Source organism: Convolutriloba macropyga, unplaced genomic scaffold, assembly GCF_964194025.1.
Source record: "Convolutriloba macropyga unplaced genomic scaffold, txConMacr16.3 SCAFFOLD_616, whole genome shotgun sequence".
Classification (NCBI taxonomy): domain Eukaryota; kingdom Metazoa; phylum Xenacoelomorpha; order Acoela; family Convolutidae; genus Convolutriloba; species Convolutriloba macropyga.
Window position 1 is genome coordinate 12501 of NW_027452698.1, and position 27500 is coordinate 40000.

The 27500-nt window shown below is 42.7% G+C and overlaps 1 protein-coding gene across 1 annotated transcript in view; it reads right to left on the reverse strand.

Moving 5' to 3' along the window:
• Nucleotides 1-27500, reverse strand: part of LOC142357723 (uncharacterized) — a 48103-nt gene that overhangs the window by 6909 nt on the left and 13694 nt on the right. Inside the window, exons 3-5 of the mRNA XM_075409268.1 lie at nucleotides 24639-24710; nucleotides 24196-24290; nucleotides 21301-21352 (exon numbers count right to left, since the gene is read on the reverse strand). Coding sequence (XP_075265383.1) covers nucleotides 21301-21352; nucleotides 24196-24290; nucleotides 24639-24710 — 219 coding nt within the window. The remainder of the gene's footprint in view (nucleotides 1-21300; nucleotides 21353-24195; nucleotides 24291-24638; nucleotides 24711-27500) is intronic.

The following is a 27500-nucleotide window of genomic DNA, read 5'->3' on the forward strand; positions in this document are numbered from 1 at the left end:
ACACTGAACGAGTCTCTCCCACACCCCACCAAAGTGAGGAGCAGAAGGAGGGTTGCGTTTCCATTCGACAGACTGGTTCAGTAGCTGATCTTTGATGTAGTCGGGGTCCAACATCAGTGGTCTTCTTCTGATCTGCTTTCTTGCTCCCAGGAAGTTGGATCCGTTGTCTGACAGGAACAAGCGCGGTTGGCCGCGTCGAGCGATGAAGCGTCGGATTGCTGTCAAACACTTGTCTGTGCTGAGATCCTCTGCAACTTCCAGGTGAATTGCTCTTGTAACGAAGCAGTTGAATAAGCAGATGTAGGTCTTCACTTCTGAATCTCGATGAACGACGGCAAACGGTCCAAGGTAGTCCACGCCGACATTGGTGAAGATGACTGGTGACTGAGTTTCCTGGAAACGAATGTCTGGCAGGTCTGCCATCGGTGGCTGTAGTCCCTGTGCTCGGAAGCGGCGACAGTCGAAACATTTGAAGACCAAACTTCTCAAGAAAGCTCTGATTCCGAGAATGTGGCATCTCTGTTGTATGTAGTTGCGGGTGTATTCAACTCCAATGTGCATACAAATTTCGTGGCATTTCTGTATGTAGAGTTGAGTGCTGTGCTCTTTAGAGTCCAGGATGATGGGGTGCTTGGCGTCAAAAGGTAGCAAGCTTCGTTTTGTTCTGCCACCAACGCGAAGAAGTCCACTTTCAAAGAAAGGGGACAAACAGAGCAGACGATCTTTCTTTGACAAAGGCCTGTGTTGTTTCATGTCTTTGATGGCGTCTTTGAAGGACTTCTCTTGCGGCTTTCTGAAGAGATAAATTCGGGCTTCGTTAATGTCGTCGAGTTCTAGTTTGCCTCTTTGTTTCGATCTGAGATTCTTTATGAACCTAATGACAACCGCCATAGAGCGCATTAACTTTGTCCATTTTGAGAATCTGCTGACGTCGATAATACATTCATCGTTCGATGTTTCCATTGTGACGTTTGTCTCCTCCTTGTTACCCAAGGAGTTCTTCCAATGGCTTTCGGGATCACTTAAGAAAGCTGGAGGTGTTAACCAGAACACATTGATATCACAGGCTGGTATTCCTCGGGAGACATGGTCTGCGGGGTTGAGTTTTCCGCTGATATGCTGCCACTTGGAGACGTCTGTGTTGTTGCGGATCTCTTGTACTCTGTTTGCAATAAAAGTTTTCAATTTGTCTTTGCTTTTGATCCAGGCAAGGACAGCTTCACTGTCGCTCCAAAAGTGTCTTGAGATAACTGGTATTGTTAGCTGCTTGGAAACAAATTGCATTAGTCTGCATCCTAATACGGCTGCTTGCAACTCAAGTTTCGGGATACTGATTTGCTTTAGTGGCGCGACTTTAGCTCTAGCTATGACAAACCCAGTTGAAATGTTGTTAGCTGATTGAGATCTGATGTATATGACTGCTCCATAAGCCAGCTGTGAGGCATCACAGAAGCAATGTAACTGGTTTATCGGAGATGGCTCGTTCGGAGAAACAAAACATCGTGGCATTGATATTTCTGGCATATTTAGATATTGCTCTATCCAAATTTTTATTGCTTTCTGTTTCTCGTCCGACAGGAGATCATCCCATGCAAGTCCCTCTTTCCAAGTATCCTGCAAGATGATTTTGAGTGTAATCAATAATGGGGCAATGATTCCTAATGGATCGAACAAGCAGGCAATTAAGGAAAGGAGCTTTCTGAGTGTGTAGTCCGTTTTGTCTTCCTGAACTTTGGCAAGCTTCTGGTGGAAGAAAGTATCATTAGCTGTATTCCACAGTACACCTAAGACACGATGTTTGTCTTTTTCGTTGTCACAATGTTCTTTGGGTATCTTGTTAAGACATTGAACACAGTTTGAGACAAACTTAGTCAGACTGAAACCTCCTTTAGAGAGTGTTTGTCGCAAGTCTTGAACTGCAGTTTCAGCTTTCTGTTCACTGACGAACGAATGTACAAAATCATCCATGTAGAAACTGTTGAATATTAGATCTTTTGTAGCGGTGTTTCCGAAGTCTTTCGCTGTTTCTTGGAGAACAAATATTGCTGTAGTTGGTGAACATCTGGCTCCAAAGATGAGTCGCGTATACTGGAACTGCTGTACGGAGTTGTTTGAAGGCCAAAGAAAACGGAGACAAGACTGATCTTCTGTTCGTATGCAAATTTGCATGAACATGGCCTCTATGTCTGCTATTACTGCAACAGAATCCTGGCGAAAGCGAAGTAGTAAGCCGACCAGGTTGTTGAGAAGGTCGGGGCCTGACAGAAGGTTTTTGTTTAGCGACTGCTTCTTAAAAACAGATGCGGCGTTTGCAACACGCCTGACTTTCCCAGGTTTGTTGGGGTTGGTGACGGGGTGATGGGGAAGGTACCAAATCTTCCCTGGTGCTGGATTTGAGAAAGTTACCTGTTTGACATAACCCTTCTCTAAATCTTTTTCCAAAGTTTTCTCATACAACTGTTTCAACTCAATGTCTTTGTTGAGTCGGCGCTGAAGGCTGTCAAGTTGTGCTTTGGCAACCGGATAGTTGTTTTCTAATTTACTGTCCTGTTTCCAAAGTAAACCAATTTCATATCTGTCTCCAATATGATGGATTGTATCTTGTAAAATTTGAACTGCTCTTTTACTGTCTGTTGAAGTATCTGCAGTTTCTTCAAACTCGGTTCCTGTATTCTCTATTTTCCAGAAACTGGTCACACATTCACTGAGATGTCTTTCAGTATCAACAATTAAATTTGTAAGTGCGTGGTCGAAGGCTCTATAACTATGGGATAGGAAGTTTGTTTCCTGTTGGATTGGATTACTTTTTCGTTTAATTGGGCCAGTAATTGTCCAACCGAGAAGATTGCGTAAAGCAAAGGGGCTTCCTGAGGGTCCTTGAAGGAACTCGCGTTCCAAAATGTATTGGGTAGCGTCAACACCTAAAAGTATCTGTATCTTGTTGTCACTAAGTTTAGGAAAATGTATGTGTTGAAGGTGAGGGTAGGACGAGCACGCTTCGTTCAAATCGTTTACAGGCGCATCGTTGAAAGTCCAATTATTCACGGCATGAACGTAGTTTAAACGGAAGAGTGGTTGACCGCTATTGAACTTTCCAATGTCCAACCGAACAAGATTTGCGTGCATGACGGATTCGTCAAATGCGTGCGATACATTCAGATCGAATTCTGAAGTCTTTGGAGCCCGTGCCTTGTCGGCAGTGGTGTTGAGGACGTATGAAATGGTACTACCATTGTCCAGAATGGCATAACAATTATGTCTTCTATTATCATTTCCGAATAGGGTGACAGGTATTACCTGTAGTTGATTCCTCGTTTTTGATGGGAAACCAGGATTGTAAACCTGAGTTGGAATGTCACTGTTTTTGTCTTGTTGATCCAGTGGTTCACACATTGGCAGATCAATTGCTGTCATGTTTGTCGATTCGGGTGCTTTTTGTCTGTCTGTGTGGAGAAGGCTGTGGTGTTTGCCATTGCAATGTCGACAGAGAACTTTTGACGTGCAGTTTTTGGCTGCGTGACTGGTACTTAGGCAATTGAAGCACAAAGAGTTCTTCTTTGCTTCGCTATTGCGTCTGCTAACATCGAGACTAAGAAACTGCGGACACTTGCCAATGTAGTGATCTTGTTGATCAAGCGGACATTTTGTTCTGCTCCTATTTGCTGTTGCATTTCTCATAGGCTGCTTTGAACCAGAGAAAGAAGAGCTTCCTTTCGTGTTGTTTGCCGTCGATTGCTGAGGCTTTGCATTATCGAAGCTTCTAATTGCTGTACTGTTATGTTCAAAGTTTTTATTGCTGGGGTTAGAGCTTTTGCTTCCGGGGAAATTCTGTTTCCAGTTTGTACGATTTTGGTTCTTATTCCGATTGTTGAAGGAACTTGAACACAGTGTGATTGGTTTTGTTGACTTGAATGGTTGTTAGTGGTTGATAAAAATGCGTCTTGTAATTGTTCAAAGGCTCTGGATTGCCGATCCATCCAATCGGAAAGCTCTGTGAGACCTGGGTTTGTCCAGTCGTTGTCAACAACATGTTCGGTCCACTTCAACTTGATTGGGTTTTGTAGCTTATCTCGGGCTATCCTGAGCAAGTACGTCGCATTTAGGTCGGCACTGAAGCCATGTGAGGCAAACGTCTGAACAACTTTTCTTAACAGCGAAGCGAAAGCTATCAAAGCTGCGTGGTCATTCATAGCCGGTCTTTGGAAAGCTTCCAGTTCTTTTGTTAAGGCACCGACAACGTTTTGCGGGTTTCCAAAGCGTCTGTTGAGCTCTTGAAGGGCGGAAGAGTAAAAATTTGGGTTGCAAAGAAATCCGGAGATGCAATCCTTTGCCGGTCCAGTGACTAAACTTTGCAAATAGCTCATTCGTTCAGTGTCAGTGATGTCTTCGTTGTTGTGGATAGTCGAAGAAAACATGCTGCTCCATTCGTTCCACTTGAGTGGGTCTCCATCGAACTTCTGAATACGGATGTCCGGCAGCTTTACTGAGCGGTGAATGTTCCGTTGACGATATGGGTTGGAGTTTTGATTACCGAAGCTTTGGCTGCTTGGGTAAACAGGTCCACGAGGGGTTACATTTGAGGGCTCAAAGCTACCGTTTGCTAAGTTTGACCAACTGTTTGGGCAATATGCCTGAAATGGGCCGGAATGGCTTGGCGTTTGGAAACGATTGCCGAAAGAAATTGGAACAGGTGTCCTATGATAAGGTACATTTTCAATTAGGCCGGTGTTATTAATGGGCCTGGGAGGGGCGAAAGTATTTTCAGCCGGAGGAAATGTTCCGCTAAAAACTGGCAGTTGAATATTTGAAGCTGTAGACAATTGTGGGAACGCACAAGTTGCGTCAATAGAGCTCTGTGAAACAATTGCTGGATTCACAATTGATGCTATTGCTTGAAGGTGCTGATGTTGATTGCTTGCTACGTTGTCAGAGTCTGTTTGTTCGAGTGCTGATGGCTGGAGACTATTCTGTACATCAGAACTGATGACTCTATTGGAGTTTTCTTGCAAAATTCCCATGGCAGACTGCACTTGTCTATGAATAGTAATCGGGTTGGATGTTGATTGCTGGTCTGCCAAATCATTGATTTGTTGTTGCTGTCGTGTATCTCGCATACTTTGAACAGCTCCCGGACACTCAGGTGCAGAGGGAACAGGTATTCGATTACTGCGTGATGAAGAGGCGCTGCTTGGACGCGTTGAAGTGTTTCGGAATGAAAGTTCATGCTTCTTTACAGTTTGTGCAACTTCAACTTTTAGCTTTGTCAAGCATGCTGCATCGTTGAGGGAGTCTTCCGCGTCCACATTTTCCGATTGTGTAAGCTGGTCGACAAGTTCGTCTAGTTGTGACATGGTTCTCTTGAATTCATCATGTGTTACTGACACAACTTCGGGTTCCAAACCTGAGTGTATTTGATATTCTATTTCCTGATTGAGCTCTTTGACAATTTTTAATTTTCGGTGAAACAATCTAACTGTTCCAACAATTGATGGCTTTCGACCTCCCATTTTCTTTGTTGGTCTAACTTTCTGAACTTCAGAGGTATATTGAAAGGTCAAGTGGGGTGAATATAGGTCCCTTGAAGGACACAACGAGTGATTTTTGGACGTTCCAGAGGAAACTTAGATGTGAAGTGGGGTAATCTTTTGACTTCTTAGAGGTCAATTAAAGTTCAAGTGGAGTAACCTTTCGACCTTTTAGAGGCCACTTATAGGTCAAATGGATTGACTGTTTGACCTTTTAGAGGTCAAGTGCGGTGATTGTTTGACCTTTTAGAGGTCACTTAGAGGTCAAGGGGTTGACTGTTTTACCTTTTAGCGGTCACTTAGAGGTCAAGTGGGTTGACTGTTTGACCTTTTAGAGGTCAAGTAGGGTGGCTATTTGACCTTTTAGAGGTCACTTAGAGGTCAATTGGGTTGACTGTTTGACCTTTTAGAGGTCACTTAGAGGTCAAGTGGGTTGACTGTTTGACCTTTTAGCGGTCACTTAGAGGTCAAGTGGGTTGACTGTTTGACCTTTTAGAGGTCAAGTAGGGTGGCTGTTTGACCTTTTAGAGGTCACTTAGAGGTCAATTGGGTTGACTGTTTGACCTTTTAGAGGTCACTTAGAGGTCAAGTGGGTTGACTGTTTGACCTTTTAGCGGTCACTTAGAGGTCAAGTGGGTTGACTGTTTGACCTTTTAGAGGTCAAGTAGGGTGGCTGTTTGACCTTTTAGAGGTCACTTAGAGGTCAATTGGGTTGACTGTTTGACCTTTTAGAGGTCACTTAGAGGTCAAGTGGGTTGACTGTTTGACTTTTAGAGGTCAAGTAGGGTGGCTGTTTGACCTTTTAGAGGTCACTTAGAGGTCAATTGGGTTGACTGTTTGACCCTTTAGAGGTCCAGTGGGATGACTATTTGTAGGTCACTTGGGAGGTACCTGGAGCACAATGGGTGACTTTTATAATTCACTTGGGGGGTCCCCGGAGGACAATGGGTGACTTTTTTGGGTCACTTGGGGGGTCCCCGGAGGACAATGGGTGACTTTTTTAGGTCACTTGGGGGGCCCCTGGGGGACAATGGGTGACTTTTTTAGGTCACTTGGTGGGTCCCTGGGGGACAATGGGTGACTTTTATAGGTCACTTGGAGGGTCCCTGGGGGACAATGGGTGACTTTTTTGGGTCACTTGGGGGGTCCTTGGGAGACAACGGGTGACTTTTGTAGGTCACTTGGAGGGTCCCTGGGGGACAATGAGTGACTTTTGTAGGTCGCTTGGGGAGTCCCTGGGGGACAATGGGTGACTTTTTTGGGTCACTTGGGGGGTCCCTGGTGGACAATGGGTGACGTTTTTGGGTCGCTTGGGGGGTCCTTGGAGGACAGTGGGTGACTTTTTTAGGTCACTTGGGGGGTCCCTGGGGGACAATGGGCGACTTTTATAGGTCACTTGGGGGGTACCTGGGGGACAATTAGTGACTTTTGTAGGTCGCTTGGGGAGTCCCTGGGGGACAATGGGTGACTTTTTTGGGTCACTTGGGGGGTCCCTGGGGGACAATGGGTGACTTTTTTGGGTCACTTGGGGGGTCCCTGGGGGACAATGGGTGACGTTTTTGGGTCACTTGGGGGGTCCTTGGAGGACAGTGGGTGACTTTTTAGGTCACTTGGGGGGTCCTTGGAGGACAGTGGGTGACTTTTTTTAGGTCACTTGGGGGGCCCCTGGGGGACAATGGGTGACTTTTTTAGGTCGCTTGGTGGGTCCCTGGGGGACAATGGGTGACTTTTATAGGTCACTTGGGGGGTCCCTGGGGGACAATGGGTGACTTCTTTGGGTCACTTGGGGGGTCCTTGGGAGACAACGGGTGACTTTTGTAGGTCACTTGGAGGGTCCCTGGGGGACAATGAGTGACTTATGTAGGTCGCTTGAGGAGTCCCTGGGGGACAATGGGTGACGTTTTTGGGTCGCTTGGGGGGTCCTTGGAGGACAGTGGGTGACTTTTTTTAGGTCACTTGGGGGGTCCCTGGGGGACAATGAGTGACTTTTATAGGTCACTTGGGGGGTGCCTGGGGGACAATTAGTGACTTTTGTAGGTCGCTTGGGGAGTACCGGGGGGACAATGGGTGACATTTTGGGTCACTTGGGGGGTCCCTGGGGGACAATGGGTGACGTTTTTGGGTCACTTGGGGGGTCCCTGAAGGACAGCTGCACTGCAAACTGGTTCTGCAAGCTGGTTCTGCTGACTGAACACTGGAAGCTGTTGGGTGCAGCTGCTGGTGACTCAGGTTGGCCTGAGTGGGCTGGCTGACTGTTGGAGGGCAGTAGTGAGGGTCTACTGCAAGCTGGTTCTGTTGGCAGAACACTGGAGGCTGTTGGGTGCAGCTGCTGGTGACTCAGGTTGGCCTGAACGGGCTGGCTGACTGTTGGAGGGCAGTAGTGAGGGTCTACTGCAAGCTGGTTCTGTTGGCAGAACACTGGAGGCTGTTGGGTGCAGCTGCTGGTGACTCAGGTTGGCCTGAATGGGCTGGCTGACTGTTGGAGGACAGTAATGAGGGTCTACTGCAAGCTGGTTCTGTTGGCAGAACACTGGAGGCTGTTGGGTGCAGCTGCTGGTGACTCAGGTTGGCCTGAACGGGCTGGCTGACTGTTGGAGGGCAGTAGTGAGGGTCTACTGCAAGCTGGTTCTGCTGGCAGAACACTGGAGGCTGTTGGGTGCAGCTGCTGGTGACTCAGGTTGGCCTGAGTGGGCTGGTTGACTGTTGGAGGGCAGTAGTGAGGGTCTACTGCAAGCTGGTTCTGTTGGCAGAACACTAGAGGCTGTTGGGTGCAGCTGCTGGTGACTCAGGTTGGCCTGAATGGGCTGGCTGACTGTTGGAGGGCAGTAGTGAGGGTCTACTGCAAGCTGGTTCTGTTGGCAGAACACTGGAGGCTGTTGGGTGCAGCTGCTGGTGACTCAGGTTGGCCTGAATGGGCTGGCTGACTGTTGGAGGACAGTAGTGAGGGTCTACTGCAAGCTGGTTCTGTTGGCAGAACACTGGAGGCTGTTGGGTGCAGCTGCTTGTGACTCAGGTTGGCCTGAGTTGGCTGGCGACATCCTCGTTGTCTTACTTGATGATGAAATCTTTATAAAGTGTTTCACCGGACCCGTATCTTGCTACTAACCAATTTTGAAATGTTCAACAAAACTAACCAAGAAAAGCTGCTTCGCGTGGTTGTTTAAATATTATTTTTCGAACTGTTGCTACTAAACAATTTTTTTTTAATTTTTTTTTGAAATCTTTTGTTCAAAACTAACCAAGAAAAGCTACTTCGCGCGGTTGTTTATTTTATTTAGGAAAAGTTAACAACAGGACTCAAATACCTCAGAACAATAGGACTAATATAAGTCTTTTCGGTTTTTAGCTTATTTCAAATAATTGAAATGACAAAACTTAGATAGCTCCTTATCCCTTGTGGTTGGGGAACTTAGGACCCGAAGGACAACGAAGTCTACTATATCTTATCACTGAGATTGCAAAAAATCTTATCTGGCTTACAGCCCTCAGTATTTGAAGGTGGTCATCTCCATTCTGCTCTCTCTTTTGTCCATCTCAATGGATGTCCATCTCAGTCCATCTCAATGTCTCAATGTAGCACATACCACTCAAAATAACTTAAGCAAGAGGTCCTGGGTTCGCTCACTGAGTTCCCAGGAGCGCCAAATGATAACTCCATGGTTCCGCTGGTCCGCATCGGGAAGGGTGATAGGTCGTTATCTGTCTTGAGTCTTAGCTTTAAGTTTCAATTAGTTTGGTTGCTCATGTTTTGTTTCAGGTTACACAATTCAAGCAAGAGTATCATTTCCGGTTTTACAACATTTCATCATCATGACTTTTCGTTACAACTTTTGGAAAACAAATCAACTTACAAAAGGCGGTAAAACACAATAAACGTAAGAAGTTAATCTCTAGCATTAACATCCTCCGGGCCCACAAAACCTAACCCTAACCTGGTTGTGGGTTTGGGGTAGACATGCATAAGTTTTACTGCTGGTCTGTTTAATTTGCCTAAAGCGGTCTTAACCTCGCATGACCTAGCTATGTTGTCGGGGCCGGTGAAAGTCCGTGTGACTCGTCCCAGCGGCCAGATTCCTCTTGGTGTAAACTCTTCAAGAAGCCAGACAACATCATCCACTTCCAAAGCTGCTTCACAAGACGTCCATTTCTGTCGTTTGTTCAGCGAAGGAACATACTCGGTTAGCAGCCTCTTCCAAATCTGCTGAAGTCTCTGCTTCACCTGCGTCCACGCCGAACACTTCAAGGTAAGTGTCTCGTTGAAAACGGCTCCAGGAACATTGCAGAAGGGCCTTCCAAGCAAGAAGTGGTTTGGTGTAAGTGGGTTGTCGTCTTCGTGGTTGCTTCTCACGTGAGTGAGTGGACGCGAGTTGACAAGATACTCGGCTTCACTGACGATCGTGGCAAAGACATCTGGGGTGAGTTTTGCGGAGCCGAGGTTCAAAAGAAGAGCTCGTTTAACACACTGAACGAGTCTCTCCCACACCCCACCAAAGTGGGGAGCAGAAGGAGGGTTGAGTTTCCATTCGACAGACTGGTTCAGTAGCTGATCTTTGATGTAGTCGTGGTCCAACATCAGTGGTCTTCTTCTGATCTGCTTTCTTGCTCCCAGGAAGTTGGATCCGTTGTCTGACAGGAACAAGCGCGGTTGGCCGCGTCGAGCGATGAAGCGTCGGATTGCTGTCAAACACTTGTCTGTGCTGAGATCCTCTGCAACTTCCAGGTGAATTGCTCTTGTAACGAAGCAGGTGAATAAGCAGATGTAGGTCTTCACTTCTGAATCTCGATGAACGACGGCAAACGGTCCAAGGTAGTCCACGCCGACATTGGTGAAGATGACTGGTGACTGAGTTTCCTGGAAACGAATGTCTGGCAGGTCTGCCATCGGTGGCTGTAGTCCCTGTGCTCGGAAGCGGCGACAGTCGAAACATTTGAAGGCCAAACTTCTCAAGAAAGCTCTGATTCCGAGAATGTGGCATCTCTGTTGTATGTAGTTGCGGGTGTATTCAACTCCAATGTGCATACAAATTTCGTGGCATTTCTGTATGTAGAGTTGAGTGCTGTGCTCTTTAGAGTCCAGGATGATGGGGTGCTTGGCGTCAAAAGGTAGCAAGCTTCGTTTTGTTCTGCCACCAACGCGAAGAAGTCCACTTTCAAAGAAAGGGGACAAACAGAGCAGACGATCTTTCTTTGACAAAGGCCTGTGTTGTTTCATGTCTTTGATGGCGTCTTTGAAGGACTTCTCTTGCGGCTTTCTGAAGAGATAAATTCGGGCTTCGTTAATGTCGTCGAGTTCTAGTTTGCCTCTTTGTTTCGATCTGAGATTCTTTATGAACCTAATGACAACCGCCATAGAGCGCATTAACTTTGTCCATTTTGAGAATCTGCTGACGTCGATAATACATTCATCGTTCGATGTTTCCATTGTGACGTTTGTCTCCTCCTTGTTACCCAAGGAGTTCTTCCAATGGCTTTCGGGATCACTTAAGAAAGCTGGAGGTGTTAACCAGAACACATTGATATCACAGGCTGGTATTCCTCGGGAGACATGGTCTGCGGGGTTGAGTTTTCCGCTGATATGCTGCCACTTGGAGACGTCTGTGTTGTTGCGGATCTCTTGTACTCTGTTTGCAATAAAAGTTTTCAATTTGTCTTTGCTTTTGATCCAGGCAAGGACAGCTTCACTGTCGCTCCAAAAGTGTCTTGAGATAACTGGTATTGTTAGCTGCTTGGAAACAAATTGCATTAGTCTGCATCCTAATACGGCTGCTTGCAACTCAAGTTTCGGGATACTGATTTGCTTTAGTGGCGCGACTTTAGCTCTAGCTATGACAAACCCAGTTGAAATGTTGTTAGCTGATTGAGATCTGATGTATATGACTGCTCCATAAGCCAGCTGTGAGGCATCACAGAAGCAATGTAACTGGTTTATCGGAGATGGCTCGTTCGGAGAAACAAAACATCGTGGCATTGATATTTCTGGCATATTTAGATATTGCTCTATCCAAATTTTTATTGCTTTCTGTTTCTCGTCCGACAGGAGATCATCCCATGCAAGTCCTTCTTTCCAAGTATCCTGCAAGATGATTTTGAGTGTAATCAATAATGGGGCAATGATTCCTAATGGATCGAACAAGCAGGCAATTAAGGAAAGGAGCTTTCTGAGTGTGTACTCCGTTTTGTCTTCCTGAACTTTGGCAAGCTTCTGGTGGAAGAAAGTATCATTAGCTGTATTCCACAGTACACCTAAGACACGATGTTTGTCTTTTTCGTTGTCACAATGTTCTTTGGGTATCTTGTTAAGACATTGAACACAGTTTGAGACAAACTTAGTCAGACTGAAACCTCCTTTAGAGAGTGTTTGTCGCAAGTCTTGAACTGCAGTTTCAGCTTTCTGTTCACTGACGAACGAATGTACAAAATCATCCATGTAGAAACTGTTGAATATTAGATCTTTTGTAGCGGTGTTTCCGAAGTCTTTCGCTGTTTCTTGGAGAACAAATATTGCTGTAGTTGGTGAACATCTGGCTCCAAAGATGAGTCGCGTATACTGGAACTGCTGTACGGAGTTGTTTGAAGGCCAAAGAAAACGGAGACAAGACTGATCTTCTGTTCGTATGCAAATTTGCATGAACATGGCCTCTATGTCTGCTATTACTGCAACAGAATCCTGGCGAAAGCGAAGTAGTAAGCCGACCAGGTTGTTGAGAAGGTCGGGGCCTGACAGAAGGTTTTTGTTTAGCGACTGCTTCTTAAAAACAGATGCGGCGTTTGCAACACGCCTGACTTTCCCAGGTTTGTTGGGGTTGGTGACGGGGTGATGGGGAAGGTACCAAATCTTCCCTGGTGCTGGATTTGAGAAAGTTACCTGTTTGACATAACCCTTCTCTAAATCTTTTTCCAAAGTTTTCTCATACAACTGTTTCAACTCAATGTCTTTGTTGAGTCGGCGCTGAAGGCTGTCAAGTTGTGCTTTGGCAACCGGATAGTTGTTTTCTAATTTACTGTCCTGTTTCCAAAGTAAACCAATTTCATATCTGTCTCCAATATGATGGATTGTATCTTGTAAAATTTGAACTGCTCTTTTACTGTCTGTTGAAGTATCTGCAGTTTCTTCAAACTCGGTTCCTGTATTCTCTATTTTCCAGAAACTGGTCACACATTCACTGAGATGTCTTTCAGTATCAACAATTAAATTTGTAAGTGCGTGGTCGAAGGCTCTATAACTATGGGATAGGAAGTTTGTTTCCTGTTGGATTGGATTACTTTTTCGTTTAATTGGGCCAGTAATTGTCCAACCGAGAAGATTGCGTAAAGCAAAGGGGCTTCCTGAGGGTCCTTGAAGGAACTCGCGTTCCAAAATGTATTGGGTAGCGTCAACACCTAAAAGTATCTGTATCTTGTTGTCACTAAGTTTAGGAAAATGTATGTGTTGAAGGTGAGGGTAGGACGAGCACGCTTCGTTCAAATCGTTTACAGGCGCATCGTTGAAAGTCCAATTATTCACGGCATGAACGTAGTTTAAACGGAAGAGTGGTTGACCGCTATTGAACTTTCCAATGTCCAACCGAACAAGATTTGCGTGCATGACGGATTCGTCAAATGCGTGCGATACATTCAGATCGAATTCTGAAGTCTTTGGAGCCCGTGCCTTGTCGGCAGTGGTGTTGAGGACGTATGAAATGGTACTACCATTGTCCAGAATGGCATAACAATTATGTCTTCTATTATCATTTCCGAATAGGGTGACAGGTATTACCTGTAGTTGATTCCTCGTTTTTGATGGGAAACCAGGATTGTAAACCTGAGTTGGAATGTCACTGTTTTTGTCTTGTTGATCCAGTGGTTCACACATTGGCAGATCAATTGCTGTCATGTTTGTCGATTCGGGTGCTTTTTGTCTGTCTGTGTGGAGAAGGCTGTGGTGTTTGCCATTGCAATGTCGACAGAGAACTTTTGACGTGCAGTTTTTGGCTGCGTGACTGGTACTTAGGCAATTGAAGCACAAAGAGTTCTTCTTTGCTTCGCTATTGCGTCTGCTAACATCGAGACTAAGAAACTGCGGACACTTGCCAATGTAGTGATCTTGTTGATCAAGCGGACATTTTGTTCTGCTCCTATTTGCTGTTGCATTTCTCATAGGCTGCTTTGAACCAGAGAAAGAAGAGCTTCCTTTCGTGTTGTTGCTAATGTTTGCCGTCGATTGCTGAGGCTTTGCATTATCGAAGCTTCTAATTGCTGTACTGTTATGTTCAAAGTTTTTATTGCTGGGGTTAGAGCTTTTGCTTCCGGGGAAATTCTGTTTTCAGTTTGTACGATTTTGGTTCTTATTCCGATTGTTGAAGGAACTTGAACACTGTGATTGGTTTTGTTGACTTGAATGGTTGTTAGTGGTTGATAAAAAAGCGTCTTGTAATTGTTCAAAGGCTCTGGATTGCCGATCCATCCAATCGGAAAGCTCTGTGAGACCTGGGTTTGTCCAGTCGTTGTCAACAACATGTTCGGTCCACTTCAACTTGATTGGGTTTGGTAGCTTATCTCGGGCTATCCTGAGCAAGTACGTCGCATTTAGGTCGGCACTGAAGCCATGTGAGGCAAACGTCTGAACAACTTTTCTTAACAGCGAAGCGAAAGCTATCAAAGCTGCGTGGTCATTCATAGCCGGTCTTTGGAAAGCTTCCAGTTCTTTTGTTAAGGCACCGACAACGTTTTGCGGGTTTCCAAAGCGTCTGTTGAGCTCTTGAAGGGCGGAAGAGTAAAAATTTGGGTTGCAAAGAAATCCGGAGATGCAATCCTTTGCCGGTCCAGTGACTAAACTTTGCAAATAGCTCATTCATTCAGTGTCAGTGATGTCTTCGTTGTTGTGGATAGTCGAAGAAAACATGCTGCTCCATTCGTTCCACTTGAGTGGGTCTCCATCGAACTTCTGAATTCGGATGTCCGGCAGCTTTACTGAGCGGTGAATGTTCCGTTGACGATATGGGTTGGAGTTTTGATTACCGAAGCTTTGGCTGCTTGGGTAAACAGGTCCACGAGGGGTTACATTTGAGGGCTCAAAGCTACCGTTTGCTAAGTTTGACCAACTGTTTGGGCAATATGCCTGAAATGGGCCGGAATGGCTTGGCGTTTGGAAACGATTGCCGAAAGAAATTGGAACAGGTGTCCTATGATAAGGTACATTTTCAATTAGGCCGGTGTTATTAATGGGCCTGGGAGGGGCGAAAGTATTTTCAGCCGGAGGAAATGTTCCGCTAAAAACTGGCAGTTGAATATTTGAAGCTGTAGACAATTGTGGGAACGCACAAGTTGCGTCAATAGAGCTCTGTGAAACAATTGCTGGATTCACAATTGATGCTATTGCTTGAAGGTGCTGATGTTGATTGCTTGCTACGTTGTCAGAGTCTGTTTGTTCGAGTGCTGATGGCTGGAGACTATTCTGTACATCAGAACTGATGACTCTATTGGAGTTTTCTTGCAAAATTCCCATGGCAGACTGCACTTGTCTATGAATAGTAATCGGGTTGGATGTTGATTGCTGGTCTGCCAAATCATTGATTTGTTGTTGCTGTCGTGTATCTCGCATACTTTGAACAGCTCCCGGACACTCAGGTGCAGAGGGAACAGGTATTCGATTACTGCGTGATGAAGAGGCGCTGCTTGGACGCGTTGAAGTGTTTCGGAATGAAAGTTCATGCTTCTTTACAGTTTGTGCAACTTCAACTTTTAGCTTTGTCAAGCATGCTGCATCGTTGAGGGAGTCTTCCGCGTCCACATTTTCCGATTGTGTAAGCTGGTCAACAAGTTCGTCTAGTTGTGACATGGTTCTCTTGAATTCATCATGTGTTACTGACACAACTTCGGGTTCCAAACCTGAGTGTATTTGATATTCTATTTCCTGTTTGAGCTCTTTGACAATGTTTAATTTTCGGTGAAACAATCTAACTGTTCCAACAATTGATGGCTTTCGACCTCCCATTTTCTTTGTTGGTCTAACTTTCTGAACTTCAGAGGTATATTGAAAGGTCAAGTGGGGTGAATATAGGTCCCTTGAAGGACACAACGAGTGATTTTTGGACGTTCCAGAGGAAACTTAGATGTGAAGTGGGGTAATCTTTTGACTTCTTAGAGGTCAATTAAAGTTCAAGTGGAGTAACCTTTCGACCTTTTAGAGGCCACTTATAGGTCAAATGGGTTGACTGTTTGACCTTTTAGAGGTCAAGTGCGGTGATTGTTTGACCTTTTAGAGGTCACTTAGAGGTCAAGGGGTTGACTGTTTTACCTTTTAGCGGTCACTTAGAGGTCAAGTGGGTTGACTGTTTGACCTTTTAGAGGTCAAGTAGGGTGGCTATTTGACCTTTTAGAGGTCACTTAGAGGTCAATTGGGTTGACTGTTTGACCTTTTAGAGGTCACTTAGAGGTCAAGTGGGTTGACTGTTTGACCTTTTAGCGGTCACTTAGAGGTCAAGTGGGTTGACTGTTTGACCTTTTAGAGGTCAAGTAGGGTGGCTGTTTGACCTTTTAGAGGTCACTTAGAGGTCAATTGGGTTGACTGTTTGACCTTTTAGAGGTCACTTAGAGGTCAAGTGGGTTGACTGTTTGACCTTTTAGCGGTCACTTAGAGGTCAAGTGGGTTGACTGTTTGACCTTTTAGAGGTCAAGTAGGGTGGCTGTTTGACCTTTTAGAGGTCACTTAGAGGTCAATTGGGTTGACTGTTTGACCTTTTAGAGGTCACTTAGAGGTCAAGTGGGTTGACTGTTTGACCTTTTAGAGGTCAAGTACGGTGGCTGTTTGACCTTTTAGAGGTCACTTAGAGGTCAATTGGGTTGACTGTTTGACCCTTTAGAGGTCCAGTGGGATGACTATTTGTAGGTCACTTGGGAGGTACCTGGAGCACAATGGGTGACTTTTATAATTCACTTGGGGGGTCCCCGGAGGACAATGGGTGACTTTTTTGGGTCACTTGGGGGGTCCCCGGAGGACAATGGGTGACTTTTTTAGGTCACTTGGGGGGCCCCTGGGGGACAATGGGTGACTTTTTTAGGTCACTTGGTGGGTCCCTGGGGGACAATGGGTCACTTTTATAGGTCACTTGTAGGGTCCCTGGGGGACAATGGGTGACTTTTTTGGGTCACTTGGGGGGTCCTTGGGAGACAACGGGTGACTTTTGTAGGTCACTTGGAGGGTCCCTGGGGGACAATGAGTGACTTTTGTAGGTCGCTTGGGGAGTCCCTGGGGGACAATGGGTGACTTTTTTGGGTCACTTGGGGGGTCCCTGGGGGACAATGGGTGACGTTTTTGGGTCGCTTGGGGGGTCCTTGGAGGACAGTGGGTGACTTTTTTAGGTCACTTGGGGGGTCCCTGGGGGACAATGCGCGACTTTTATAGGTCACTTGGGGGGTACCTGGGGGACAATTAGTGACTTTTGTAGGTCGCTTGGGGAGTCCCTGGGGGACAATGGGTGACTTTTTTGGGTCACTTGGGGGGTCCCTGGGGGACAATGGGTGACGTTTTTGGGTCACTTGGGGGGTCCTTGGAGGACAGTGGGTGACTTTTTAGGTCACTTGGGGGGTCCTTGGAGGACAGTGGGTGACTTTTTTTAGGTCACTTGGGGGGTCCTTGGGAGACAACGGGTGACTTTTGTAGGTCACTTGGAGGGTCCCTGGGGGACAATGAGTGACTTTTGTAGGTCACTTGGGGGGTCCCTGGGGGACAATGGGTGACGTTTTTGGGTCGCTTGGGGGTCCTTGGAGGACAGTGGGTGACTTTTTTAGGTCACTTGGGGGGTCCCTGGGGGACAATGGGCGACTTTTATAGGTCACTTGTGGGGTACCTGGGGGACAATTAGTGACTTTTGTAGGTCGCTTGGGGAGTCCCTGGGGGACAATGGGTGACTTTTTTGGGTCACTTGGGGGGTCCCTGGGGGACAATGGGTGACGTTTTTGGGTCACTTGGGGGGTCCTTGGAGGACAGTGGGTGACTTTTTAGGTCACTTGGGGGGTCCTTGGAGGACAGTGGGTGACTTTTTTTAGGTCACTTGGGGGGCCCCTGGGGGACAATGGGTGACTTTTTTAGGTCACTTGGTGGGTCCCTGGGGGACAGTGGGTGACTTTTATAGGTCACTTGGGGGGTCCCTGGGGGACAATGGGTGACTTCTTTGGGTCACTTGGGGGGTCCTTGGGAGACAACGGGTGACTTTTGTAGGTCACTTGGAGGGTCCCTGGGGGACAATGAGTGACTTTTGTAGGTCGCTTGAGGAGTCCCTGGGGGACAATGGGTGACGTTTTTGGGTCACTTGGGGGTCCTTGGAGGACAGTGGGTGACTTTTTTTAGGTCACTTGGGGGGTCCCTGGGGGACAATGGGTGACTTTTATAGGTCACTTGGGGGGTGCCTGGGGGACAATTAGTGACTTTTGTAGGTCGCTTGGGGAGTACCTGGGGGACAATGGGTGACTTTTTTGGGTCACTTGGGGGGTCCCTGGGGGACAATGGGTGACGTTTTTGGGTCACTTGGGGGGTCCCTGAAGGACAGCTGCACTGCAAACTGGTTCTGCAAGCTGGTTCTGCTGACTGAACACTGGAAGCTGTTGGGTGCAGCTGCTGGTGACTCAGGTTGGCCTGAGTGGGCTGGCTGACTGTTGGAGGGCAGTAGTGAGGGTCTACTGCAAGCTGGTTCTGTTGGCAGAACACTGGAGGCTGTTGGGTGCAGCTGCTGGTGACTCAGGTTGGCCTGAATGGGCTGGCTGACTGTTGGAGGACAGTAATGAGGGTCTACTGCAAGCTGGTTCCGTTGGCAGAACACTGGAGGCTGTTGGGTGCAGCTGCTGGTGACTCAGGTTGGCCTGAACGGGCTGGCTGACTGTTGGAGGGCAGTAGTGAGGGTCTACTGCAAGCTGGTTCTGCTGGCAGAACACTGGAGGCTGTTGGGTGCAGCTGCTGGTGACTCAGGTTGGCCTGAGTGGGCTGGTTGACTGTTGGAGGGCAGTAGTGAGGGTCTACTGCAAGCTGGTTCTGTTGGCAGAACACTAGACGCTGTTGGGTGCAGCTGCTGGTGACTCAGGTTGGCCTGAATGGGCTGGCTGACTGTTGGAGGGCAGTAGTGAGGGTCTACTGCAAGCTGGTTCTGTTGGCAGAACACTGGAGGCTGTTGGGTGCAGCTGCTGGTGACTCAGGTTGGCCTGAATGGGCTGGCTGACTGTTGGAGGACAGTAGTGAGGGTCTACTGCAAGCTGGTTCTGTTGGCAGAACACTGGAGGCTGTTGGGTGCAGCTGCTGGTGACTCAGGTTGGCCTGAGTTGGCTGGCGACATCCTCGTTGTCTTGCTTGATGATGAAATCTTTATAAAGTGTTTCACCGGACCCGTATCTTGCTACTAACCAATTTTGAAATGTTCAACAAAACTAACCAAGAAAAGCTGCTTCGCGTGGTTGTTTAAATATTATTTTTCGAACTGTTGCTACTAAACAATTTTTTTTTAATTTTTTTTTGAAATCTTTTGTTCAAAACTAACCAAGAAAAGCTACTTCGCGCGGTTGTTTATTTTATTTAGGAAAAGTTAACAACAGGACTCAAATACCTCAGAACAATAGGACTAATATAAGTCTTTTCGGTTTTTAGCTTATTTCAAATAATTGAAATGACAAAACTTAGATAGCTCCTTATCCCTTGTGGTTGGGGAACATAGGACCCGAAGGACAACGAAGTCTACTATATCTTATCACTGAGATTGCAAAAAATCTTATCTGGTTTACAGCCCTCAGTATTTGAAGGTGGTCATCTCCATTCTGCCATCTCTTTTGTCCATCTCAATGGATGTCCATCTCAGTCCATCTCAATGTCTCAATGTAGCACATACCACTCAAAATAACTTAAGCAAGAGGTCCTGGGTTCGCTCACTGAGTTCCCAGGAGCGTCAAATGATAACTCCATGGTTCCGCTGGTCCGCATCGGGAAGGGTGATAGGTCGTTATCTGTCTTGAGTCTTAGCTTTAAGTTTCAATTAGTTTGGTTGCTCATGTTTTGTTTCAGGTTACACAATTCAAGCAAGAGTATCATTTCCGGTTTTACAACATTTCATCATCATGACTTTTCGTTACAACTTTTGGAAAACAAATCAACTTACAAAAGGCGGTAAAACACAATAAACGTAAGAAGTTAATCTCTAGCATTAACATTTTTATTATTAACATTATTATTATCATTATTATTATTATTATTATTATTATTATTATTATTATTATTATTATTATTATTATTGTTATTATTATTATTATTATTATTATTATTATTATTATTATTATTATTATTATTATTATTATTATTATTATTATTATTATTATTTTACACCTTTCAGAACTCAAGACTTTTTTACTTGTTCAAAAAAATCATATTTCACTCAACAAACGAGGCTACCCAAGGCAACATAACATGAAAAAAAGAAAAGATAAAGAAGATAAAGTTCAGCCTCTAGAAATTCTCCGAGGTAGATCAAATGGCTCAGTACACCCGATGGAAAAAGCAGAAAAGGCCATTCCTCAGCTGATGGTTTACATAAATTGCCTTAAATCAATACTCAAGGTCTGTTCAATCTACCTAGGCAGTCGTCATCTTGCATTAAAAAGTAAACTGCGCTTCTGCAACAAGCAGAAATTATTTAGTTTTTGGGGCGTACAAAATAGCTGCTTCGTAGGGAACTAGTAGAAAAGATCCCCAATTTTTTTGTTCATTGATATCTGAGAAATATTGACTTTGATTTTGCTTTGTTTTGCAAAATTTCGTTTCACTGTTCCTAGTACTTTTAAAAAAATTTAAATGCTCATTAAGTTCTACCATTTTCGTAACCTATGGGAGTAAATTTATCCCTCTGATTTTTTAAAAATTTTGTTTCAGTTTGAGAGAATAGGATAAATTGGGATAAAATGCGATAATGATAAAATCTAATTTTGAGAGAATCTGCTAAAATTGTACAATTATTTCGTTGCACTTATGACTACTGTTTCTAGAAAAACTGTCAAATGAAGTACTTGCTCTTTAAATTATTTTTAGTATTCCGTCGAGTTAAAAATGTTAAAAAGTATCTAAGACGTCACCATCGTAAGTGTGTATTGCCTACATATACTCACACACACCTATGCGCGCATACACAGACACACACACACACACACACACACACACACACACACACACACACACACACACACACACACACACACACACACACACACAGAAACACACACCCACTCGCACCCTCGCACATATACAAATACTTAGCAGAATATTTCAATTGACTGTATAATCTAACTGATTAAAAAATTGATTTGTACTGTTGTATAGTTGATAGAACCTAGGGGTTATGAGATTCTCATGCAAACATGACATAATACACACTGTACATTTGTACCTCCAAGTGGTTGCACTGAACAAAATTGAGAATAGCTCTTGGAACCACGTAGCTGTCTCTTTCCGTACCTTTGAAACTTGTTACAAAATATCCCAACAAAATTTTAATAAATCAACTTCAGCTTAAGAAGCATTTGCATCACAATCTACTATATGGTTTTGTTCTCTGTGAGTACTTCTACTCTTTACGACGGGTTTAGAAAATAATTAGTTACTTTCAAAACGTTCTGCCGTGTTTTTAAGGGGTTCAAATACATGTTTTTTTTAACAGATTCATTGATAACATTTTGCATCAAAACAGTTCAAGTTCAAACCCAAGGAAATGATTTTCAACTGTTCTCTCAATGATAAGTAAAATTTTATTTTGGATGTATATCTCACCTTTTTCGCATATATGTGTCGCTCTATTGGCCCACTTTCCACATAATCGTATCTAAAGAAAAAAAACGATTGCCCAGTTTGTAGAGTCATGTCAAATTATGCGCAAAAATTTTCTTTGCATAGAAAGAAAAGATGAGTAAATTCCAATATAAAGTGTACTGTATGAGCAAGTAAATACTAGTTTTAGAACTGCAATTCATCATTTAGGGTTCTGTTGAGTCAACATTATTATGTCACAAGCTCCAATAAACATTAATTGCCTTACTTTTCACAGAAATTCTACATAATTTTTCAGTTAACCTAAAACTTTAATGCTCTAATTGTTTTAAATAATTATTAAGGACCCAATTCAGAGACTTCTAAATAGGAAGATCAATGAATTGGGTTGCCGAAAAACTACTCGCTGTATTCTTATTGCATAGTTAGTATTGCGAGGAAATTTTCTGCAACTAACTATCATTTAGTCATTATTTCATTTTGGTCTAATTGACGCTTTGTTAAAAATAGTGGTGGACCTTAGATAACTTAACAGTGGGCAGGAGTGACGGTTTGGAAAACAACGACAGTGTGGAGAATAGGGATCAAACGGTATCGCTGATTTCCATTCTACTTCGAAAACAGGCAAAACGGATAATAGTGCTGCGTTTTTGAAGCAAAATGGAGATAGTTCTTCTTTTTGTCAGTAATTTTTTTCTTAGAAAAATTAGCTCTCAAATTAAAATATACATTTCAAATACTAATGGGAGAAAAAAATGCCGAAATGGTTATTTCAATTTACTCGACAGCGTATTGGTTAGCTTCGCTGCGAAAGTTAAATTAAAACTGAAAAAAAAATAACTAAATCACGATCACGTCAAAATAGAACTTCAAAACAATCATTCTTCATTGTTTCAATCAGCCTTTGGACTTCATTTGCGTCCATTGTTATATGGATTTATCGAAGGATTACCAATTTGCTAATGGATTTATCGAACACCAAAATGCTAAATGTGCAACAAATCTCGAGATTTACCAAAGAATTTATACCATAGTTTGAAGTCTTAGTACTAAAATTAAATTAACATAAGAGACACCATAGTCTAGATCTAGACTGAAAAGAGGTCAAATATTTTAGTGGAGTGATTGACAAAAATTATACAGCCAAGTTTCTTCCTTAATGTCCAACAGATATTTTTTCGTGGGTCGAGCAAGGTTCTTTTCAAGGTAATTTTTGATTGAGTATGGCCTTTTAATGGATCGAGCAAAAGTCTTTTCATAGGAATTTTTTGGATGAGTATGGCCTTTTAATGGATTGAGCAACAGTCTTTTCATGGGAATTTTTGGATGAGTTTGGTTTTTTAATGGATCGTTTAAGAGTCTTTTCGTAAAATTTTTTTGATCAATTATGGTTTTTTTCATGGTTCGAGAAACGCGTTGTCATCTGTCTGCTTCTTTTCAAATACGGAAAAATCTTTCAGTATCTTTTGCTTCTGCACATACTGAAGCAGCAACTGAGCAAGACTGTACAGCATTACACGATTAAAACAGATTAGGGAAACTTTCAAATGTTTTATGAACTTTAACAATTCTTAGAATCATGGGTGGATTATTCAAGCAACTATCAGTTATTCAAGCGTTTATCAGTTATTTCCCCTCAAGCAGTTATGACAAGTGGACTGTATTGCCCTATTAATTGATTGAATGAAACTAGGTACCTTAATTACAATGAAAATGGTAGATCAATAGTTGTTCAAAGTTTCAAAAATGGAGAAGTATACATGCTGACTACAAGCAGTGGTGAAATAAAGAGCAAAAAATTAGCACTTAAAATTTCTGAGGCAAAAATTTAGACTCGTGAAAAGACTTTTGCTTGACTCATGATCTAACAACAGCTCGACCCAATTATTTTAATTCATTATTGTGAGGAAAGGAGACCCATGAAAATATATTTTTTAATTTTTACTCCTCAAAAATTTTGATCGGGAACATTCCAGCACGCGATTCTGGCCGAGCAAAATTTCAGCCTAAATTTTGGGCTGAGCAAATGTCCTGAGTGACACACTTTGGGTAGAGCAAATGTCCAGCCTAACTTTTTGGAACAAACAAAGGTCAAGAGTGACAAAATTTGGTTCGAGCAAAAGTCCAGGTGATTATTAAAGTCTAGCATAATTCTTTTCATAGCTCTTTTCGTTCCAGCTCGGTATATTCATACATTATTTGGTCCAGCACGCTTTTCATAGGTCAACATCTAGAGTAAGGTAGGCTTATTTAAACGCAATTAGTTTCTAGGGATTGAATGAACAAATAAATGTAAATTGTGAATCAGAAAAGTGATCTAACTTGATAAGGAGCTCTACTGGTTGAGCAAAACTTAGCTAAGGAGTTCACACCTTAAGGAATAAACAAAAACAAGAGATACACAAACGCCAATGCCTATGATCAGTTGGAGGAATTGGTAACACACTAGACGACTTGACAATTGAAGATGTTGGTTTGAATTCAGGGTTTCTGAAGATAGATTGCTATGGCAATGTCTTGGCGTCTCGGCCTTGAATGATCACAACCCAAAGTAAGATTAAATTAACCCGGTAAATATGACGAATACTTGATCGCTGGATTGGAATACCAACTTCAATTTCTCAATTGGGATACTAAACGTAGAGACCAAAAACTTTATTTGTAATGGAAATTCCGGTACTGAGTTTTTTAAGGCATCTTCACGCATAATAGGTATTTTGTCCTGGACACCAATTTCTGCACACTGACAGCTAGGAATTTGATATCCTGTTGAAAATTTGTAGTCTGGCGTACAATTAGTTTGCTCGTTGATTGAAAGCTTGAGAGCCTTCTGCTTCACAAGCGAGAAAAGATGTACAGATATTGTGTTTTGATTATAAAAATCTATTTAGTACTTACTCGGATGTGTTTTGAGAGAGGGCGACTGAGATCAACACAATCATGAGGACAGCCAGCACTCCACACGTAATACACATGCACTCACACAGCCGATGCTGAAATACATAGAATTTTATAATATCTCACCATATTAATTCTCACCATTTGTTAATATTGAAAAAACGGTCAGAAGCGGTAATTTTTTAAAGAAAAATTCGAATCACAGTGTATCCTTTCCAAGTTCCAAATCGGCTTAAGGCGATCACACCGGGGAAAAACATTAGGATTTTGAATTTGACCGTTTTTCCATAGAAATGCCGGTGTTGCGGACAAATTTTCAATTGGGGAACCAGAAAGACTTGCACTTTCTAGTGTTTCGTTTTAGTTAGAAATATTGTTCACTTCCCAATGAATGCAAAGTGACAACAGAATAATAGTTGATTTTGCATTGAAGATGAACTGACCAGACATCGATTAGGGTTCCAGGGGTGTCTTCTGTGAGCATAAAAGCTACATCCGAAGCCGGAGAACAGTTGCTAAAACATATATTTTCCCCAAAATTTAAAATGCTTTTTATGATATATCCAGAATCAGAAATGAGATCAATTAAAAAAAAATCTGCTCTCTATTACAACCGCACCCTTGTTGAAGTCAAAAATTTAAAGTACTAATTGTTCAGCCAGTTCAGGTGACCTGATGTATTGCGCTAATTTGTTACATTTCTCGATGATACTTTGCGCTAATTTGCTTTCTTTAATGGTATCTTAATGTTTTTTGTGCTTCTTCGTAGAACAAAATAGGAAGACCAACCGGACCTAACGCCTAGTCAATTTTAGTAGTGGGAAAGTCTAATTTCAAGTCTCATTTCATTACTGATTCAGAACCATGATCATGTCACTTTTTACACTTGGCAGTCTAAACCCAAGTCTGGGCTGACACTTGGCAAGTCTAATCCAAGTCTGATTTAAGAATTGGCTATTCTAAATCCAAGTCTGATCTAAGACTTGGCAAGTGTAATCCAAGTCTGATTTAAGACGTGGTAATTCTAAATCTAAGTCGGATTCAAGACTTGGCAAGTCTAAATTCAAGTCCTGGCATATCGAAAATGGGTCCCGAAAACGTCAAAATTAAGCAAAAAAACAGCCAAAAAAGGTCTGAAAAACGACAAAAATGGCCAAAATCCCCGAAAGTGGCAGAGCATAAACCTAGAAATCACGGCACGTTACAAAAATTTTTGAAATTCGAAATTTTGGAAAGTTGGTTTTGACTTGGGAATCAACTTCCAAGTGTTTTCCAAGTCTTCGCTAAGACTTGCTAGACTTGTAAGACTTGCCCAGTACTGGGAAACGAAACACAACTTGGATTTAGACCTGAACAGTACTGATATAGACTTGGAGTTCGATCCGGGCATCTATTCCAATTGCTCTCCTCGCTTTGTTTTGTTTCAATTGAACTTATTCAAATTTTGTTTTGTTTCAACTTGGAATTTTGGAATCATAAATTTTCATTAGAGGTTGTCATAAATATTTACTCCCACGATAACCAATGGGTCTTGATTTCCACTTCTCTCAGATAAAAAAAGACTTCTGAAGACTCAAAAATCAAGACGCAGCGTTTTTTGTTGGAGTAAATATTCATGATCTCTAAAGAAAAGGTTATGTTTCCAGTGAAAACTCGTGAATAGGTATACGTTCTTTCAGAAAAAATTGCAAAAACACTTTTTTTATCAGACAATTTTTTTGACAACTATATAACAAAAAATTCTACTTGAAATGTAGTGTATTGAAAATTGAAAAAAAAAAACAATTTAGCGTTGTTTTCAAAATAAAAGGATAATTAGAGAAAACCGAATCCGATATTGCAAAAACAGAAGATAAAGTTTTGAATACCTATTGCCTTTAATAAACAGTTGCACTTCACAAAGACGAAATTTTACTGACGACGATAAACAATATAATACTTGTGTCCTAATATTTTTTTGTTTTTCAAGGCACATTTTTTTCTTTGATTTCTTGATATAAAAGAAGGTATAAAAAATTTGGAATTCTTTATTTCCAGTTGGAGATTATTGGGCAAAATTCATTTCTTTTTTCAATTTTCATTTTTGTAATGCTGTTTTGTGCCCAGAACGAGTTTGAAGTCTTGATCAGTAGTTCTCTTGATCAGTAGTGAAATACATGTCTTGAAATACAAGATTTGGCAAATATTTGCCTAAGACTTGGCAAGTCTTAACCAAAATTTGATAAGTCTTAGGACGATTTTGTGACAATTTCAAGTTGATCAACAAAAATTCTTGAGGTGCCATGATTTGCACAGAATTGCACTAAACGTAGATGGATACTGAACGTGGGTTGTGCCTTTGGTAAAATGGAGTTAAGGAGAGCTGTTATGGGACGTAAAAGGAGCCGTATACTCCGTTCTGCGCCCATTTCAGCCGTTTTGGGCCGGTTTTGTCCAAATTAGTTCTGCAAATTGTTTCGAAATTTGCACAATTTCTCGGCATTTTTTAAGCTTTTTTCCAGACGTACCATAACTTAAATGGTATGGGTAAGGCATCATTGTGTACATACATCTAAAAGAGAAGAAAATATTCAATGTCAAGTTAAATGAGTTGCCGAATTCATTAACACCTGTTTGCATCATTAATTGAACAAAAAAGTTAAAGCCAATCGCCAAAGCAGAAAGTTATTGTTTGTTTAGAATGACGCATTGAACTGCTTCCAGATAGTTTTCAGAATAAATGAAAAATCAAGAGGCTTTGTAATGTATGGGTGAGCAATTTTCAATCCTATATATATATATATATATATATATATATATATATATATATATGCATAAGCTGGTGCATATGTATTAGTTTGTTGAATTTTCCATTTTTTTCTCCTTTCAAACTGAATTGTCACAATTTACAATATTGTTTTTTTTAGCATTTGGAGATACTTACCTAAATATTTTTGAAGAGTTGAAAACTGAGGTTGTAATTATTCCAATTACAGTCTTTTCTGCTCAGCACTTTTTTTTAACAAGTTGAGTCAATTTGTCAACTTGATGTTAATTTTTTGATCGCTAGATCAGAGAGACAGGCCTCGCAATTTTTCTATTTATTGTAAGGTTTGAAAGTTGGTGCACCTTGATTATTCTATCTGACAAATAACTGCAAACTATTCAATGCGTCATCCAAAAAAAAAATAACTTAAATTTCGGCCTTGGTGAATGGTTTCAAATTTTTCGTTCAATCATTATGATGCAAAGAGGCGTCAATGAAATTGGCAACGCAATTAACTTGACATTGTATGTTTTCTTCCCTTTTAGATTTGTGTACTCAC